Source organism: Lutjanus erythropterus, chromosome 17 (assembly GCF_056507025.1).
Source record: "Lutjanus erythropterus isolate fLutEry1 chromosome 17, fLutEry1.hap2, whole genome shotgun sequence".
NCBI classification, from domain to species: Eukaryota; Metazoa; Chordata; class Actinopteri; order Lutjaniformes; family Lutjanidae; genus Lutjanus; species Lutjanus erythropterus.
The window spans coordinates 13,968,599-13,986,577 of record NC_139333.1 but is presented as its reverse complement, the minus strand read 5'-3'; the positions used below and the strand labels follow the sequence as shown (position 1 = coordinate 13,986,577).

The following is a 17,979-nucleotide window of genomic DNA, read 5'->3' as shown; positions in this document are numbered from 1 at the left end:
AGTTATTTTTGATGCAAAGTTGACATTGTTTAAGATGTCTTTGTTATGACAACTTGACATTAACCAAGACAACATAACCTGCCAATAACCCAGCAAGAAAACCACACCAGTACTGATATGATATGGTTATAACAGTATAATGACAGTCTTATGCAAACCCCTTCAAGTAAAGCATTACCAAAGTATTTTATCTGCAGTAACACCACCTTTCACAAATATGCAGAACAGTGGTACACATACTTACACATAGTCAGATAGAAATAATGATCAGTTTAACTGCAGGGGCTTAGACTTTGCAGCTCCACCTCTGTTGCTCTGGTTTTCTTGAGGTCATCGTGCAGAAGTAGGGGGCTACAGAATGCCATTGCTCTAAAGGCAACCTCTAGCCAAGAAATAAGCCCAGATCACAAAGACCAGAGTAAGTACGACAGCCTACAGTAAGAACAGTAAGTTTACAGCCTACAGTCTGATGAACTTCTATATCATAAACAAAATCCAGTGCAGACAAACAGGAAAAAACAAGTCACATCTTGAGGTGAAATAATGTTATATTTATTCTTCCAGCAAACAGGCAATCAAATAGACCAATGTGTATCAACTATAGTTTCTCATCAGGGTCCAAAAAACACATAATCAGTTGGGAAGAAAAGTGAATCAGCATTGAGATATAATAACAATCAGTGATTTAGATTAAACTAAAATATATACAAATACAGCACATAGCTGTTAAACCATCATACAAATGAAAAAAGAGATGTAATGGGCATTCATATTTATGTACATCTATTAAAATAGTTCAAACAGAGTGCAGTTACAGAGTATTTAGGTGAGGATATATGAAAGTCAGTTGAGTTGATTTTTTTTCAGTTTCTTCAGCTCACCAGAAGGCTTCTTGATTTTCCAACTTCCTAATTTCATTTTCTGCTTTATTGTTAGACCCAGCTGCAAAAATGAAAAGAAAAGCGTCAAATTCCATTTAAAAAAAAAGTGTACATAGAAAGAAATAAATACTGAAGGATGAGGATTCTGGGTATATCATCCTCAAGTAAAAAAGATAAGGAAAATGTTCGGAATATTTCAGGTGAGAAAATGTTCTTAAAATACCCAAAAATACAGTATTTACAACAAAATCAATAAATGTATCGCATTTCGCTGTCTTTTTTAACACGATCAATTGATAATTTTTGTTTAAATGTACAGAAAAATACATGGGAGACTGGTCTAAGAACAACAACTGATATGCAGCATTTAACTGTTTACAAGTAGTTGTTATTGTTATTACATGGCTTTGTTAAATACTTGAGTCTGATTGGTCAATTAAAGCATTCTAACATCTGTCATTTCTGAATAGCAGGCCGCTGCTATAAAAAGATGATTTTTTTTTTTTTTTAATCAATAAAATCTTTTTTTTTTTTTCATTTTTAAGTTAATATTTTGTGTCAGATTATGATTTTTTTTAAAAAAAAAACAAGTAGCCAGAGCCGCACAGAGCCTTGCACCTCTTCATGCATGAATAGTGGACTAACTTATTGTGATAGTGGACCCTCCTACATGGAAGCAATGTAAGCAAGCAAGCTGATTGCTTCATCTTCTTACTCCTTTACTCATCTGGAGATAAAGAAATCACAAGCTGCACTGCTGCGACATCACTTGTATTTTACCTGGACCAAAATCCAGTAATGCAGCAGAGCCAGGACTTTGCACATTAAGTTTCCTGTGTAATAAACGGGATAACGTACAATGAGCGGGTCATTATGTCAAAATAAACCATGGACATCCACCACCCTGTCGGGGTTCATTTTGCAATAACAAGCCACTCGATGTACATTATCCCTTACTTACTGTCTGCTTAACTGAAGCAAAACAACTGTGACACATAAAATATTCCACGAATGTTTCCCTCATTTTTGACAAAACTTTCACAAAAATAGATCAAAGATTTTGCTCAAAGTAAATTAAATGATTTTGTGGGAAAAGTGAATAAACCTGGAACAACTGCAGGTTGTCCTCACTGAGCAAAATTTGATGGAAACTACAGACGTCACCAGTATGCCTCACTGCTTTCAGTTCTTACCCTCTGTTAACAAGATAAATGTCCTTCAATTTGATCTTGAAACAAAGGGCACAGTTAAGTAAACATGATCATGTATTATTAATTACAGTACTTACCAAATACCAATATAACACTACAGCATATAAAAAGGATGTGATTACCTCTTTACGGACTGTCTCGACTGCCGTTTTGTTGCAAGTGCAGGACAAAAGTCCCTTTTTCTCAAAGAAGAGGCAGTCCACCATGAGAATGACCATGTCGTCGTTCTGCTGTCTGTGGTTTGGTAAAATGTAGCCTTTGTCAAAAGTGTGATGCATCGCCACCAGAATCACTTTGGTACATCCCTTTTCTTTGATACAGACAGAAAACACACATCTTAGTTTGCATCCAAAACATAGTGTAACGTTTTTTATGTGCTTTGTGTGGTGGCGTGTTTACCTTTGGCGCTGGATAACGCTGCATTAATGTCAGTCTCAAAACGACTGACAATGGGACAGAAGACAATGGACACCTCACTGTCCTCTGCTGATTTGGCTTCCCTTGCACCTCTTTTGGTGAGCTTTTCTACAAATGTCTTATAGGAGCCCAAAGTGTTTCCAGCTTCATATATGAAAATCTTTTCTGAAAAAGGAAAAACAAAAGATCAAATTTGAGTTTTTCTTAACCCTGATATTCTCTTTGGGAACTTTTAACAACTTAATATACATACAAACATCATTTCATCAGCTTGATATTTTTGTGACTTTTCATGCCTCAGATGACTGATTGTCTCCCCGTTCATCTTCTTTCTCATAATCTCATTCAACATAAGAACACATTGAGGGAATTCACAAACGTAAACTTGGACTGAAAGATGAAGTGATCAGGATCTGGTGGTCAAAGGTCAAGGTCACTGTGACCTCACAAAAGATGTTTATGATCATAACTCTGAATTAATTTATTGATATAGAATTTATGTAGAACCTTTCATATGGCAAGCATAAACTCAATGTGCTTCAAGATACACCATGCATGACAAACCATACAACAGCATATAAAATAGGAAAGTAGATTTAAAAAACCATCAGATTCATCAATTCTTTGTTTTACTAGGAGCCAGTGAGCAGATGATAAAATAGGAGTGATGTGCTCAGATGTTTTGATTTTTGTTGATGCTCTGGCTTCTGCATTCTGAATAAACTGGAGTTTATTTATTGTCTGCTTTATCAGTCCAGCAAGACGTGCATTACAGTAATCCAGTCTGTTAGAAATAAAAGCATGAACCAGCTTTTCAGAGTCTGACTGAGAGAGGAAACATCTAACTTTTGATGTATTTGTACGATGATAAAAGGCAGATATTAAAGATGTGCTTCCAGAAGTTAAGATCAGTGTCTTTAATCACACACAGGTTTTTGACACGCTCACATGGTTTTACAGACAGGATAGTTAACAAAGATTGAATATCGTGCCTCAAAACCTTTTAGGACTTATTAACAGAATCTGTGTTTTGTCACGACGAAGCTGTGGAAAAAAAATACATACGACGATTCAGGGACTATGGTTCATATATTGCAATATATTTTGATACTATAAACTCAGTCATGTATTTGACATTTTATAAATCTAATTCTAGAAAAACTGTCCTAGTAGAAAGGACACATCACCACATGCATAAGATCTGAAGATCAGAACAGTGAAGTCAGATAACGACACTATCTAGAGGTCGAGGGGTTTAAACACAACACAAAATGAACCAGTGCACGTATCATGATATCACAACACAATGTTTTTGAGAATCAAGGCAGTAACACAAAACATAATATGATGATGCTCAAGCATCGATATTATCTTAAACTCCTACTGTATATACTGTGCAGGATATTGTACTTTGTTTATTTACTCATATAACATATAATATTTCATTATTAGGTGTAATAAAAAAAAAAGGCTTTGTGGTCAGTTCTGTATTCTGTCACTTTCATTATGTGTAAACTTTCAGCATTTGAAGTGAAACATGATTGCATGATGATGATTGCAATAATTAATGGTATTTATACCCATGCAACAGTGGTATCTGTGGTATTTAAGTATAGCATTAAGGACCTCGTGCTTTACCTGTGTATTGTCATCTTCTGCTATGACTTTTTACTTCTACCTTGCTTCATTTCAGAGTGAAATACTGTACTTTCTAGTCACCACATTTGTCTGACAGCTGTAGCTACCGGGTACTTTTCACATTCAGATGTTACATTGCAATGCTCGAGATTAAATCTGTGAATTTGTGACATAGTTCAAACAATCTCCACCCAAACTTGCTCCAACAGTAAAATCCTGCTTACACACACTGATGATAAAATAATGTCATCAGTCACAGAAGACATTTTACAACAGAACCAGTATGTTTACTATTTATTTAACGTTTCTTTGTACAGGGACAAGTAGCATAAATCAAACACCACACACCACAGCCTAAACTAATCTGCAATGCCCATCCATAGCTGGGCCTTCGAGATTTTTTGAGAAACAGATTTTTTCTGAAGCATCTTCAGAGCAACGAATTTAATATTTTGAGTTAACTTACTGCTTGTCCGGTCCATTTCATCTACTTTAGTTTTGATAACCGAATATCTGTTGTTCTGTGACACACCTGCGTCTGAAAATATACAGGAAATACAACGTTTACACCTCGAATGCTTTCGCTTTCACTTGAGTTTGAAGTGACGCACTGTGGCTGCACTGCCTTCATCTGACCAGCAGGTGTCAGTGTTGCAGCATTATTGGACAACCATATAACTTAAAGGGCTGTAGCTGCTGCTGTTAGGCCTGCACAGCAGCCCCCATATATTTAACATTTTAAGTATAAAAACAGTTGAAATTAAAAGTAGCTTTTCATATTTATTCATTTTAAATATGTGTAATAGACCAGATTTCTGAGGTGTCTAGTTAATTCAGATTCGTCTCTGCCTCATTTTATGCTGAAAAAGTAGGGAATCTGATGGATAATAAATAAGGTGTTTAACTGAACTCTGCTCAGGACTATGCTGCATGTTGGAGGTTTGGAAATTCATTAAATTATTATAACCATATTCTGCTTATAGCTATTCTTAACCCTGAGATTGTTGCAGGATAAGTCCCTTTTTATTTCATTGCCACTATTTTACCTACGGATACTAAATGTGCTGGTTTTCCAGCTTTAGCATATCTGCTCATACCGTCAGCATCATGGTCTACCACAGTATTTGACTGCCTGAGGTCTAAAATGAATAAATCATTAATTCCAGTACACTCTCTGTAGCTATGTTCATATCATAACACTCTGATAATTGACATTCTGACACACACACTTCACTGCGATTGCATGTTTGTCACTAGACAAAACAGTTCAGTGTGTGCAGTGTGTGTGTTACAGGAGAGGGGTGGGGGGTGTAAACTGTATCTGTGGGAGTGATTCTTCATCCATCTGGGATGTGAAGTTGTCTGGATCATCTGTATCTCTGCTCAGCGTCTGAGAGTCAGGACGAGCTGACGTCTCCCCCTCAGGCTTCACGTACCCTTGACAAATGAGCAGAGCTGCTGATGGAGTGGTCAGTATAGGCTCACAATGGCCGTTATTCAGTGATCTCCAAAAGAGGAGTAACAATATTAAAGAAAAACACATTCAGCTTTCACACACATTGTTTGTTTTCCACAAAACGTACATCATATCCTGTCATACCAGGGGTCTGAGGAATCCAAGAATCATCCCGGCAAACCTTCTTTCAAAATTTCATAAATTTCTCTCAACGTAATGGCCACAATTGTCGTCCTCTTTATAGTTGATCAACTGCCTGTTTTTTTAAACGGGTAGTTTAGATTATCTAAAGTGGGTTTGTATGAGGTACCAATTTGGAAATGCAGAGAGGAAAACAATGTACTGCTGTGGACAGAGTCAGCAACAAAAAGTGTTTTAGCCATTTAAAAAAAGGCTCCCCTCAAAATATGAGATCAGTTTAAGTGTACAGTACTTTTAGAATATTTTCACTGCTTTATTTCTCAACCTTTTCCAATATTGTTCTCTCCAACACAACCAAACTCCTTAGGAGAAATTAGTCATTTTGCCTCACAGAGCATGGGAGTCGCTAATCTAGCGCTGGCTTGATCTGTTAGTTTGTTTGTGTCATTGTGTGACTTTGGTGTTTTAAAAGAAAAGTTGGGATTCACCAAAGTCACGCAATAACAGAAACTAGCTCACAGATGGAGGCAGAGGACGACCAGCAACTCCCATGCTCTGTGAGGTAAAATGACTGATTTTGCATATGGGGTTTGGTTGGTTTGAAGAGAGCTATATTTGGCTTGTGTAACAGTGGTTTCCCATCAGAGAAGGATGTCTGACAGCAAAGTAAAGTGGTGAAAATATTCTAAACACAGTGTACACTTAAACTGATAGTGTTTTTTAGGTGTACGTTTTGCTGCTGACCCTGTCCACAGCAGTTCATCGCTTGGCTTAAATGATGGTACTCTCTGCTTCTCCAAACTGGGGGTCAACCACTATCTAGTGTAGGCAATACACTGACTATCGATGACTTCCACAACCCCACTTCACACAATCAGAACTGTCCCTTTAATTCTCTTCTACAGGGCGTGCGTATCCTTTCCTGTATTATCTTTTTTCTGTATAAAGTGACATTGAATTAAATTGTTCTTCTGTCATAATACATCAGTTTTAAGAGGATAACACTATATTCTATAATGACCTGAAACAAGACATATGTCCTGCAAATTAAAGAAAGAGTAAACTGATTGCTGGTATCAGCATCCTTGATAAAAAACAAGCAGCAGGACCAAACCTCACACTCAGCAGAGGTGATTATAACATTTAATCATGGAGCCATATCACCGTGCTGTGCAGGCTTCACACACCCAAAGTTTGATTTACCCGCCCTCTTCCTGAAGAAAAATCTCATTCACTAGACGGATTGCTGAGCGGGCCTCTCCAACCAGCCCCTATAAATCATTCTTTAATCAGAGGCCTCTGAGATTGGGCGCAGACACCCGCGGGAGCACCACTGTGTGACACCTCAACTCCTCCCCATGCGTCTCTGCAGTCTCGGGAGTTTTTATCCTCTTCTGTTTCCTCCTCAGGCTTGTCTGCATTTGTATCAGTCATCAAGAAACTAAGAGGGATGACCCGCCCCGTGCACTCTGCCGCTCACAGCAACACCCCAACAACTCCTCTGCCGGGAGGAGTGGTGCCAAACAAGACCGGGGACAAGATTACTGGTCTGATGCTGCAAGAGAGCACAGACTTTAGTGTAGGTCAGGGCTGGATTACAGACTGGACAAAGTGGGACACTTCCCCTTCACTTGGGCCCTTAATAGAGGTACAATGATTACTCAATTAATCAATTGAGTCAAATCAAATTCAGTCATTCTTTAAGCAAGAATGTCAGTCATTTGTTGATTTGAACTTCTTAAATCCACGTGTTTGCTGCTTTTCTTAGTCATTTATGTATGACAGTAAATGAAGAATCTCTTTTGGAGTTTTGGACTGTTCGGTGGGCAAAAGAACCGATCTGAAGATGCCACTTTAGGCTCTGGGACATTGACAATTTTTTGACTTTTTATAGACTATGGCTGAGTTGCACCAGCAAGGAATAATTTTCAAACCAGATCGTAGACCAGATGTTGCACCAACCTTTTAAATTGCTTTAAATTAAGAACCACGCCATAAACCTCACTTTAGTTTTTACTCTAAACCTATATTAAATTTATTTCTGTTTCATCATAAATTTGAACTCCAATTTAAACTTTGACGCACTATTAATTTTAAAATTACACTTGAAGAAGCCTAACTTTTAAAATAGCAGCCTTTTTGAGATGGACTGAGCAAAATAATCAAGATCCTCAAAAAAAAAAAAAAAAAAAAGTTAAATTAGAGCTTCACAGTTTACATCAATAAACTTTGACTGAACTGACATTTTTAATTGTACAACAGAGTGCTGCTTCATTTTAAATCTGGATTTACTCATGTTAAACCTAGTTTTGCTTAACTCAGTTAACATGAAGGAAGGTTATGTTTTATGACTTGATCTTGAGCCCCTGCATGAAAGAGGGTCCCTGTGTCAAAATGTAGTTATTAGACTTGTATTATTTCAGCTGATATTGTGTTTATATGTTGCATATTCCCAAATTAATGTGTTGATCAAATCTCTGGCTAATCTGATGTGCTGGTTTCTAAAATGGGGGCCTCCAAGAAATTCATTGCAATTCTGTACATACAAAATAAATAATGAAGAATCACAATCAGGTTAATCGCCAAGTTTTGACATGTGAGGAATTTGAGTTGGTGTTAAGCATTGGTGTCAAAATACATTGTGATGCACCAAACGTAATGTTGTAAGTAGGAACATAGGTTTTAAAAGATGTTTAAAAAGGCAACTACTGCAAGAAGCAAAAAACAGAAACAGAGGATTGACCATAAAATCAGAACGAAATATTATGAAATATGACAATATGTTATGTAAATAAGAGAGCTGCGATTTTGTACAGGAATGTGAAAAGTATTCACCAGGTAAAGGTAGAAGAGTGACAGCTCTTCAGTCAGTTATCTCCAAGCTCTAAACAGACAATAAAATCTTACATGATGGGAAAGATGTGTTCCTGAAACAAAACCTTCATCAAAGGAAGTTCACATATTTGTATTTTACTGACATGTTTTGAACATTTGAAACAGCGTTTGAGAAATCTTTTGATATGCCTATCCTGGAGCTTTTGATCATATCACATGATCTTCATCAGTAGATGGTGCTCACCCAGTCGTCATTGAATTATAGATGTTTAAATTTAAGAACTAAATAAATTATATTTTGCTCTTGAATTTATAATGCATAAATGATTTTTCTCTGCACTTTGGGGGCTGATTTGAAGCACTGAGTAATACTGAGTCAAGTAAAGATAGTGGACATGAACAAACCAGGACATAAAAACTCAGATTTTAAGTTCAATATCCAGAAATTTATCCTGAGCTCATGTAAACAGAAAACAGGAAGATTAAAATTATTTAAGCTGATGTGTTTCTCTCCACACTGCATCCTTTTCACTCTCTTTTTTGTTTTTTGTTGCTGTTGTTGTTGTTGTTTCTATCTGTTGCCTCATCATGTCTCATATGTCTTCCTATCGTTTGTCTTGCATTATTAATAAACCTTAAAAAAAAGAAGAAGAAAAAATCTAACACTGTAAAATCCAGCTTCCTCTGGATGTTAGAATCATTGAGCTGTTAAATCATGAATGCTCATGGATGTGTTTCAGCCTTCAGTTGGTGTTAATGGCTCTGAACCAACCTTCAGATGAAATTTCACAACTGTGTCTATGTCTATTTTGATCAATAGGTGTTGCTTTATCCTCTCCACCTACATCAGCCACATGCAAAAACTCATTCAAATTCTGTTCTGAATCTCATCTTTTGCTGGGAAAAGATTCACATATGGGGACGCATTCATTATACTCAGTTTAAATGTTTACTATGCAGCAGCAGATACAGTATAACGTCTGCGTTGTGCCAAGAAAAGGCACCAGCCTGATGAGGAGTGAGTAAAGTCAGACTGGAGGAGAGCTGGAGACTTTTTTTGAAATGCAAAGATGCTCTGACGTCACGGTGTTGAAATATTTTTCTGTCGCTCAGCCGGTTTGGAGCTGTCAGAGAGCGCACTGCCTCTGCGCGATGACCATGGAGACATCCAGGAGTTTTACAGAAGGAGGACATTTCCAAACTCAGTGCGCAGGGAGGGACGCCTTTTCTTTTAATGCCCTGAAGAGATGGATTGTGTTAAAATGCTCCGGGATGAAGTGATGGAAGTGTTGAACTGACAAGGGCGCAGAAGTTGTTTGTTTTTCTGCTCTGGAGACACCACTTTAGCGAGTAAAAACGATCAGAAAGGACGCCAAGATCCAAAATCTATGAGAAAATCATGCACTGTTCATATCCATGGAGAGATGGCATGCGTGCTCCTCTTCACTCGACTTATTCCCTTCTCACACCGACTCACAAGAACATCCATATGCCTGTTATCCCTTTTCCTTTCATATCTGTGCTACTGTGCTCTGTTCCCTGTCGATACCATCATGCAAAAGTCAGGTGATCCGACGCCCAGCTGCCAGCGCGTCCTGGCTGCTGGTGATGGAGCCAAAAAGCGCATTCAGAAATCCCTGTCCTCCTCCTCCTCCTCCTGCGTTCTGCCGTCGGATCATGCGAGACCGAGCACCGTGGAGGCATCTCGGCTGAAAAGCGACCAAAGACCTCCTTCTTCCTCCACTCTGCACATCGTCAGGAACGACACGCCCAGTCCGCCCATGGGCAATCTAAAGTTTGGGAATAAAAAGTTGCCGAACGCCATCATAGTCGGTGTGAAGAAAGGAGGGACCAGAGCCGTGCTGGAGTTCATCAGGATTCATCCCGACGTGCGAGCTGCGGGCACCGAGACTCACTTCTTCGACAGGAACTATGACAGAGGACTGGAGTGGTACAGGTAAGATAAGAGCTGTCTCACCTGCACAGGTGCGCATCTGTCTGCCTCAGAGGTCATGCTGTCTAATAATCTAATCTAATTCAAAAACAAAAACCTGCAAGTGAGGTTCTGTGCCAAGAAAACAGATGTTCACAGATTGCTGATGTTATAAATTGTAAATGTTTCTGCAGTGTGAAGAGTTAAAACTGAAACACACCAGTGACTGTTCTGCAGTTCTTTAAGATGGATGAGTAATGAGCAGCCTTAATTAGTAAAAGTGTAGCCATTTGGCTGGGGCCCTCAAAGACTCATGGGAGTCTCTGGACATTTAAGGCTGATGGTCAGCTGCTGCATCTGCTTATATTACTGTAGGCCTCTTCTCTCCAGTCTGAACTGAATGTTGATTATATAAAATCATTTAAAATGTGCTCTGCAGTATATAATGTGATTATTTTACTGATATTATTTATATACAACCGTCCCATTTACTCTTTTAAAATAATTCTAGAAAAGGAATTGAAAAGTCCTGTCAAAAGATCAATGTTCAGTAATCTCTTGGTAGAATATGACAGGAATGGAATATAAAGTTCATTATAGAGCCTGACCAATACTAGATTTTTTGGGCCGACACCAACATTCATTCTCAGTAATATCAGTGATACATCTGCTGATATTCTTAATGGAGAATATATAAATGTGTGCCTTGTGATAGAGAGATGTGGGCTAATGGAGGCAGGATATTTTATAGTTTGACAATAAACTTTATCGTCCAAAATGATATCAGGGTACTGAAACAGTGAACTTTCACTAGTATTTTTTAAAATACCAGTCATTTTAAAATAACTATGAATGAGAAAACACAAATAGTGCAAAAAACATAGAATGCTGTTTATACAGCTCACAATAAAAACAATTTACATAGGCGCATCTGACATACAACAACATACAGTATATGTGGTTATCAAGAAAGACTGATATCAACTTTCGTCTTGCAACTGTGATAGGCCAATATCGGGCCAATAATATCAGTCAACTGATATTGGTCAGCCTGTAATTCTAAATAAATACAAATAAAAATATTTAAAACTGTAAGATGTGCCTCCATCACATATCTTTGTCACAAGTGTGTTTGATATCCATAATTGAGGGATCATTGCAAAAAAAATGTGTCTGTATAGAATATAGAAATGTGTATATATTCTGTATAAAGAATATCCCCCAATTTATCAATATTGAAATTGTTTTACTCCCTCATATTGGTATTGACACCGGCCTTGTCTCAAAATTAAAACCACTTTTCATTCTAAGTCTACTGCGTGCAGCCAGAAATGTGATTTTGCAGGGTACTGGTCCCCTCCCTCCCCATGGTGCCTTGCTGTGTACATTATGTTTCGAGGTGGGTAAACATGCTGGATGTGTTGTCTCAGTGTCTCGACTCATTTCACATTCTTATTGCATTAAACTTTGGAGTCCTGGGCTCTGTTTGCATCAACAGAACAGTGGGCCTCTTTTGTCGTGATGCACTGTAGAGCAGTTCATCACATTTCTCGTAAAATCCAACCTCTCAGAGCAAACAGTGTAGAGTGAAGTGTGCAGGCCGGCTGGAGCTGGCTGGCCTCTGAGCTATTGCCTTGTTTGTGCAGGGCAATTAAACCAACATCTCAAAATGAATGTTAAAGTAAATGATTTATCGATTGTTAAAATGCTACACGAGCCACCTTTAACTAAGTTTAACTTACTAAGGAGTTTCTCTCAAAATATATATTCCAAATGGAGCACATCCACGTCGTTATTTAAGCTCTTTAACTACAGAGTTAGACCAGAAATATGGTCTGCTTATAGTCATGAAATATTGTGAGCATATGCACACAAACAGACAACCAATCACACCGGTCAACTTCCAAATAGATTCCATGTTAATGATTGGCTGTCAAGCAGCCTGCAGGAGGGATGTGTATCAGTGGTATTATAAAATAATTATAGACTGAAAGTCTCTCCACTAATTGGCAGTCTTCAGGATGGTTGGCGGCTGAAGCCCTTTTATCTCAGAGATGTGTCTTAGAGATGTGATCCAGATGTGAACCCTCGCCTATTACCGTAGTTTGATTGTCAGCCGTCAAAGCTGCCAAGAAAAGGTCAAATGCCAACTCGCTGACTTTTGAGGACTGATTTCAAAACAAACAGTTGCTTCTCATAAAGTCTCTTGTAAACACTGATCAATAAAGGCCAAAGTATTGTTTTGAATAGTTATAGTCACATTCTCATTCTTATGCATCGGGGTGTGCTGTGCGCGTGTTTTGGTTTTATTATATCAAAATAAAATAAATAGAAAGGAGAGACTGACTGTGGGAAACAAATGAAAACAAGTTATTTCACAGGTTATTTTTGGTACAACCAACCTTTCAAGATTTTAATCACAAAAAATCCATCTGTGTTCATTTTTGATCTTCCAGTGTTCATTATCCGGCTGTTTCAATCTCTAGAACAGTGTAATTTAGTTAGTGTACAAGCTTAATTACCAGCTGGTTTAGACATTAGCCATCCAGTGATTCATCCGAATTTCAAAGTTAAAGCCACTGTTTGAAGGATCCTAAAATTCTGGATATGGTGCCCCAGTCGGCGGTGTGAATTACACAGCCTGTTCTCATTACAAACTCGTCAAATATGAGCGACTCCTACAGACGCGCATGGAGCCCTTTAGCAGCTGGAAGAGATGCATCAGGCTTTCAAGCAATCTTCAATAGATCCCTTTTCTGTTTGTAAAGATTCTGATGTTTTTTGTGGGCGGAGCTTTGGTGGAGGCAGGAATATTCCCCAAAGTTAAGCAACACTAGCAAGACACAAGTGAGTCACTCACTCTCCTGAACCACGAGCACTATATGAAAAAGTTCACATGGGAGCAGACTGGTCGACCCATACACACTTCATCAATGGATGACTGAGCTTTCTACATCTGCCATAGGAGCAGGTGATTGGACAAATATATTGACTACTGGTTGAGTCCATCGCCGGTTGTGTTTTTTGGGAGATTTTCAGCATTTTATGTTTCTGATTTAATGATCTGCAGAGTGACGGTTGCTGCTCTGGTTCTGGACGCTGCTGTTGTGGAGAACGGCGCTCTGAGCTGGAGAATGAGTGAGAGTAAAACAGTCTACAGAGCGAGATTATTTTCACATCTAGCGCAGGGAATTAAGGATTTATTCCTACCAAACCAGAGCTGGTGGTTGTTGTAATAGTGCAAAGACCGGACACAACGGTTTCGGTGAGTTTTATTTTGTTTCTGTCTGTCTAAAGAGTCTGTCTTAGTTTGTTAAAAGACATAAACTTTTCAGAATTCAGGTGGTGATCAGTTGTATTTTTATGTTTCATAAGGAAAATTGGTGTAAAGATTTTTCCTTTTGTGGGTTAATTTTGTTTATTTTGTTGTGGCTCACACACAACTGCCAGCTTTTGCCTTAATTTCAGCTATCACTTCTTCAGTTCTGGCACCAACAACACAGCAAGATGACATTTTATTTCTTATGTGGCCTACTACTTTGTGATTGGCACCAATTTTTCCTTCGGTTTGCCTCAAGCTACCAACGTGATGTAATCATGATGTCGGTTCTACAGAGACACAGCGCAGCACATCACACACTGAAAACTATGCCCGCTGGAGGAGAAAACAGACAGAGCCACAATATGCAATCGAGAGCTAAAAATGTTCACAAGGTGACCGAAGTTAGATAAAAACATCAGATTTCAGCTTGTCAAAGGGTTATTTTAGCACTTCATGTTTACCAGAGAGGTAAAGTTATACTGACAAACTCAATATTGCCTGTATGTCTCAGTGTCTCTTCTCCTTATCCTGCCTTTCTTGGCGAAATTATCCCATTGAATGGCCAGAACTGAAATACTTTTATATCTACAACTATTTGATCAAATCACCACGGGAGATCATCATTTAACCTAACAAAGATCAAACCTGGCATTTTAGTTAGCTTCAGCCTCTACAGTAACTTAGAATGAGTGTCAGGATCCCAATTTTCCCATTAGTCCTGCTGACGGCTCACATCCGTATCCACTTTTGTCTTCTAAAAAACTCAGTTTTTTGGTCGGCAGTTTATAAAACTTTGGCTCTGGGTTCTCAGCTGCTTTTTGGACATGTTTCTGTTGTTTGCTAGCAGATGGAAAGTGACAAGAGCCACCGTAACACAATACAAAGTCAGTGGAGAGAGATGAATTGTTTTCTCCTCCGATGTGGGCGGGTCTTGATTGTGCTCTGTCTCAATGTAAATCCATCCATGACTGTAGTGTAAAGAGTGAGACTTTGGACACTGGAGGAGATGGGGTGAATGGACGTCTCAAACAGACACAGGACTTTCACCAAGGAGATCAAGGTCTGCGTCCCATGTGAAATCAAAACATTGTCTTAACTCTTAACGTACATAATGTTACATGCATCAGGTAATTTGCGTTTTTTTGTCCTCTGTGTTGCTTCAGTGATTTCATGTCATGTACATAACATGACATATTGTAATCCCAAACATGATTTTAACCTAAACATATCCGAGTAGATTTGTTGCCTAAACCTACCTAAATTACGGGCGTTTCACAACATTGTTAAAAATCCTTTCTGGTAGTGTCTCATACAACCACTAAAGGGTACACCGTCTGGAGTCTGAGTTCAGTGGCTGCCAGCCTCGCTGCCTTATTAATGATTACAACTTATAAACAGACACCAACTTATTCAGTGAACATTGAGCATTAATTTGAAGTCTAATTAACAGGAAAACAAAGACAAAAAAGTTCTGGGTGGAATGGAAATTTGCCGCTGTAGCATTGTTCTCAGAGAGCAAAAGTAGCATGTTTTCTTAATCTCTGATAACATATTGTGGTCATTTATGGTAAATTACAGTAAATATAATACACATTTTTCCTTTAATCGTCAACTGTTTTGATAATTGATTAATCAAGTAATCATTTAAGAACAAAAACATTCCCTTGTTTAGGTTCTCAGATGTCTTAACATTATAGTACATTTAATATTTTTACATTTGGGATTGCTGGTCGGATAAAACGTTAATGACATCACTTTGGGATGTAGGGAACTGTAATGGGCATTTTCAGTTGTTTTCTGATATTATACAGCCCAAATGACAAATAAGTTATTCCAAAAAATAATCACCACATTAATCAATTGAAAATGAAAACAGCCACTAATTGCAGCCCTATTTACAGGCTGTTTTTGAACTCTGTCCTCAAACTTCAGACTTTTATTCTGTGAAGACATACCTGTTCAAGTCATTTCTTTCATGGACTACAATGGCCTAGTTTGAGGACCCAGAAGTAACCTAACAGAGTCACTCTGCTATATGTGTTCTGTTTGCATTCATGGTGATTTATTACTCTTGAATCATGCTGGGCTGATGCACAGGAGAGCTGTCTCCGAGACAAGTCTCCTGTGACAACACACTACTATGACTTTGCATCAGTCCTCCTATTATCATTTGCATCGAGAAAGTGGGTTCATGGCCAAACTGGAGCTTCTCAGTTAGGGTTTTGTGCCTTTGAAACTTACTTGTGTAATCCTGCCCTAAATAGACATCTAATACACACTTTTTCCTTTTGACAGAGTGAATGCAAGGACGTTATGTCCTCTGCGTCTGAATGTGTTAGCCTTTGTGGTAATTTAAGCAATTCAAAACAGCGAGAAAATAAAAAAATAAACCTAAAGAAATGTGACTGTAAATGAGAAACCTGTGTCTTACTGGAAGTCTTACTTTGTGTTTTCATCTTTCATTCAGAGGTTTAATGCCAAGGACTCTTGAAAGCCAAATCACGATGGAGAAGACACCAAGCTACTTTGTGACAAAAGAGACACCGCACCGGATCTCTGCCATGTCCCGAGATACCAAGCTCATCGTGGTGGTGCGTGACCCCGTCACTCGTGCAATATCAGATTACACTCAGACTTTATCCAAAACCCCTGACCTGCCGAGCTTCCAGGAGCTGGCCTTCAGGAACCAGACACTGGGCATCGTGGACACGTCCTGGAACGCCATTCGGATCGGCCTCTACGTTCTGCACCTTGAAAACTGGCTCCGCTACTTCCCTCTGGCTCAGATCCACTTTGTGAGCGGAGAGCGTCTTATCACAGATCCGGCAGGGGAGTTGGCTCGGGTGCAAGACTTCCTTGGGTTAAAGCGTATTGTCACAGACAAACACTTCTATTTCAACCGTACCAAGGGCTTCCCTTGCCTTAAGAAGCCAGAGAGCAGCGGCTCGCCACGCTGCCTGGGCAAGTCCAAGGGCAGAACTCACGTGCAGATAGATAGAGATGCAATTGAACAGCTGCGAGACTTCTATAGACCTTACAATGTCAAATTTTATGAAATGGTGGGTCATGATTTCAAGTGGGAGTAGAGGTTTGAGATATATTTTGGTAACACTTAATTGGAAGGGGTGTGCTTAAGACTGTCATTACACTGTCGTAACCATGTCATGGCACTGGTCATGCACATGAAGGAGTCCTATTGAATTTTTAAGACTGTTTTCTGGAAGTGTCATTGCGTCAATAATGTCATTTTTAATGCAAAGTTGACAGTGTTTGAGATGTCTTTATGACAACATGACATTAATAAAGCCAATAATGTCTCTGTTATGATAACTTGACTTCATTCAATACAAAAATTCTTATAACAACTTGACATTAATCAAGACAGCATAACATGTCAATGTCTTTATCATGACAACTTGACATTATCAAATTTAAGGAAACGTTTTAGCTTTATGTTTTAACATGACATTAAACTGTCATATGTGGCTGGTTATGACACTGGCTGTCATGACAACATTGTATGTGTGTCATGAATATTTTACTTGACCTTAAGTGAAGTGAGTAGTAAGTTTCAGTATAATTTTTTGCACTGCATAAACATTTATAACTCATAAAAAAAACATAATAATATGGTTATGGCAGTGTAGTGACAGTCTTATGGACACCCCTTCAAATTAAATGTTACCCATATTTTTAAATGGTACAAGACAGATTTATGTATTCCACAAGACTTCTTTCAAAGACAGTTTGCCTACAGAAATATATCATGGCTAAGGCGGATAGCTAACTATCAACAGTCTCTAGACAATTTTCGAGTGAAGCGGCAAAAGCAGTCTTATTCTTTGAAGTGACACTAATGAACAGATCAAAATCTAACATGACATTGCTTTTGCACTTGTAATGATCAGTTACCAGCGAGCATCAGCATCCTGTTTGTTGCTAGATATAGCCCTCGTTTCAGCTTCAGGAGCACATGATGATTTCTATTCCTGTTACTGTGTGTTATTGCTGACTAGATTCCCCATTTGCTGACTGGTTCTTTTGAAAAAAGGAAAATTCCAGGGAAAGGGATTAGTTCCTCTTAAAACCTGCTTTACTAATCAAGGCAGGGCTTGAAAGCAAGACCTTGGAAAATGTCAGTGAAG

At 38.5% G+C, this 17,979-nt stretch overlaps 1 protein-coding gene and 1 long non-coding RNA gene across 2 annotated transcripts; one reads left to right on the top strand and one right to left on the bottom strand.

The window, feature by feature from the left end:
- Positions 1–1,499: 1,499 nt before the first annotated feature.
- LOC146311908 (uncharacterized) lies at positions 1,500–4,766 on the bottom strand. Its single transcript, XR_014772196.1, has 3 exons — positions 4,614–4,766; positions 2,492–2,674; positions 1,500–2,402 (listed from the first exon to the last, which is right to left on the bottom strand). It is a non-coding gene; the product is annotated as an uncharacterized LOC146311908 (long non-coding RNA).
- A 4,894-nt stretch (positions 4,767–9,660) lies between these two features.
- On the top strand, positions 9,661–17,435 carry LOC146311907 (heparan sulfate glucosamine 3-O-sulfotransferase 2-like). The gene is made up of 2 exons (XM_084740634.1): positions 9,661–10,536; positions 16,302–17,435. Exons 1-2 carry the CDS (start codon positions 9,968–9,970, stop codon positions 16,918–16,920), a joined length of 1,188 nt encoding a protein of 395 aa, XP_084596760.1. The 5' UTR covers positions 9,661–9,967; the 3' UTR covers positions 16,921–17,435.
- Positions 17,436–17,979: the final 544 nt, after the last annotated feature.

What these genes read in the sequence shown, in the direction of transcription:
- LOC146311907 (XM_084740634.1), top strand. Translation starts at nt 9,968, where the DNA reads ATGAGAAAATCATGCACTGTTCATATCCATGGAGAGATGGCATGCGTG. An exon ending in AGAGGACTGGAGTGGTACAG is followed by an intron (nt 10,537 to 16,301) that starts GTAAGATAAGAG and finishes TCTTTCATTCAG; the next exon opens with AGGTTTAATGCCAAGGACTC.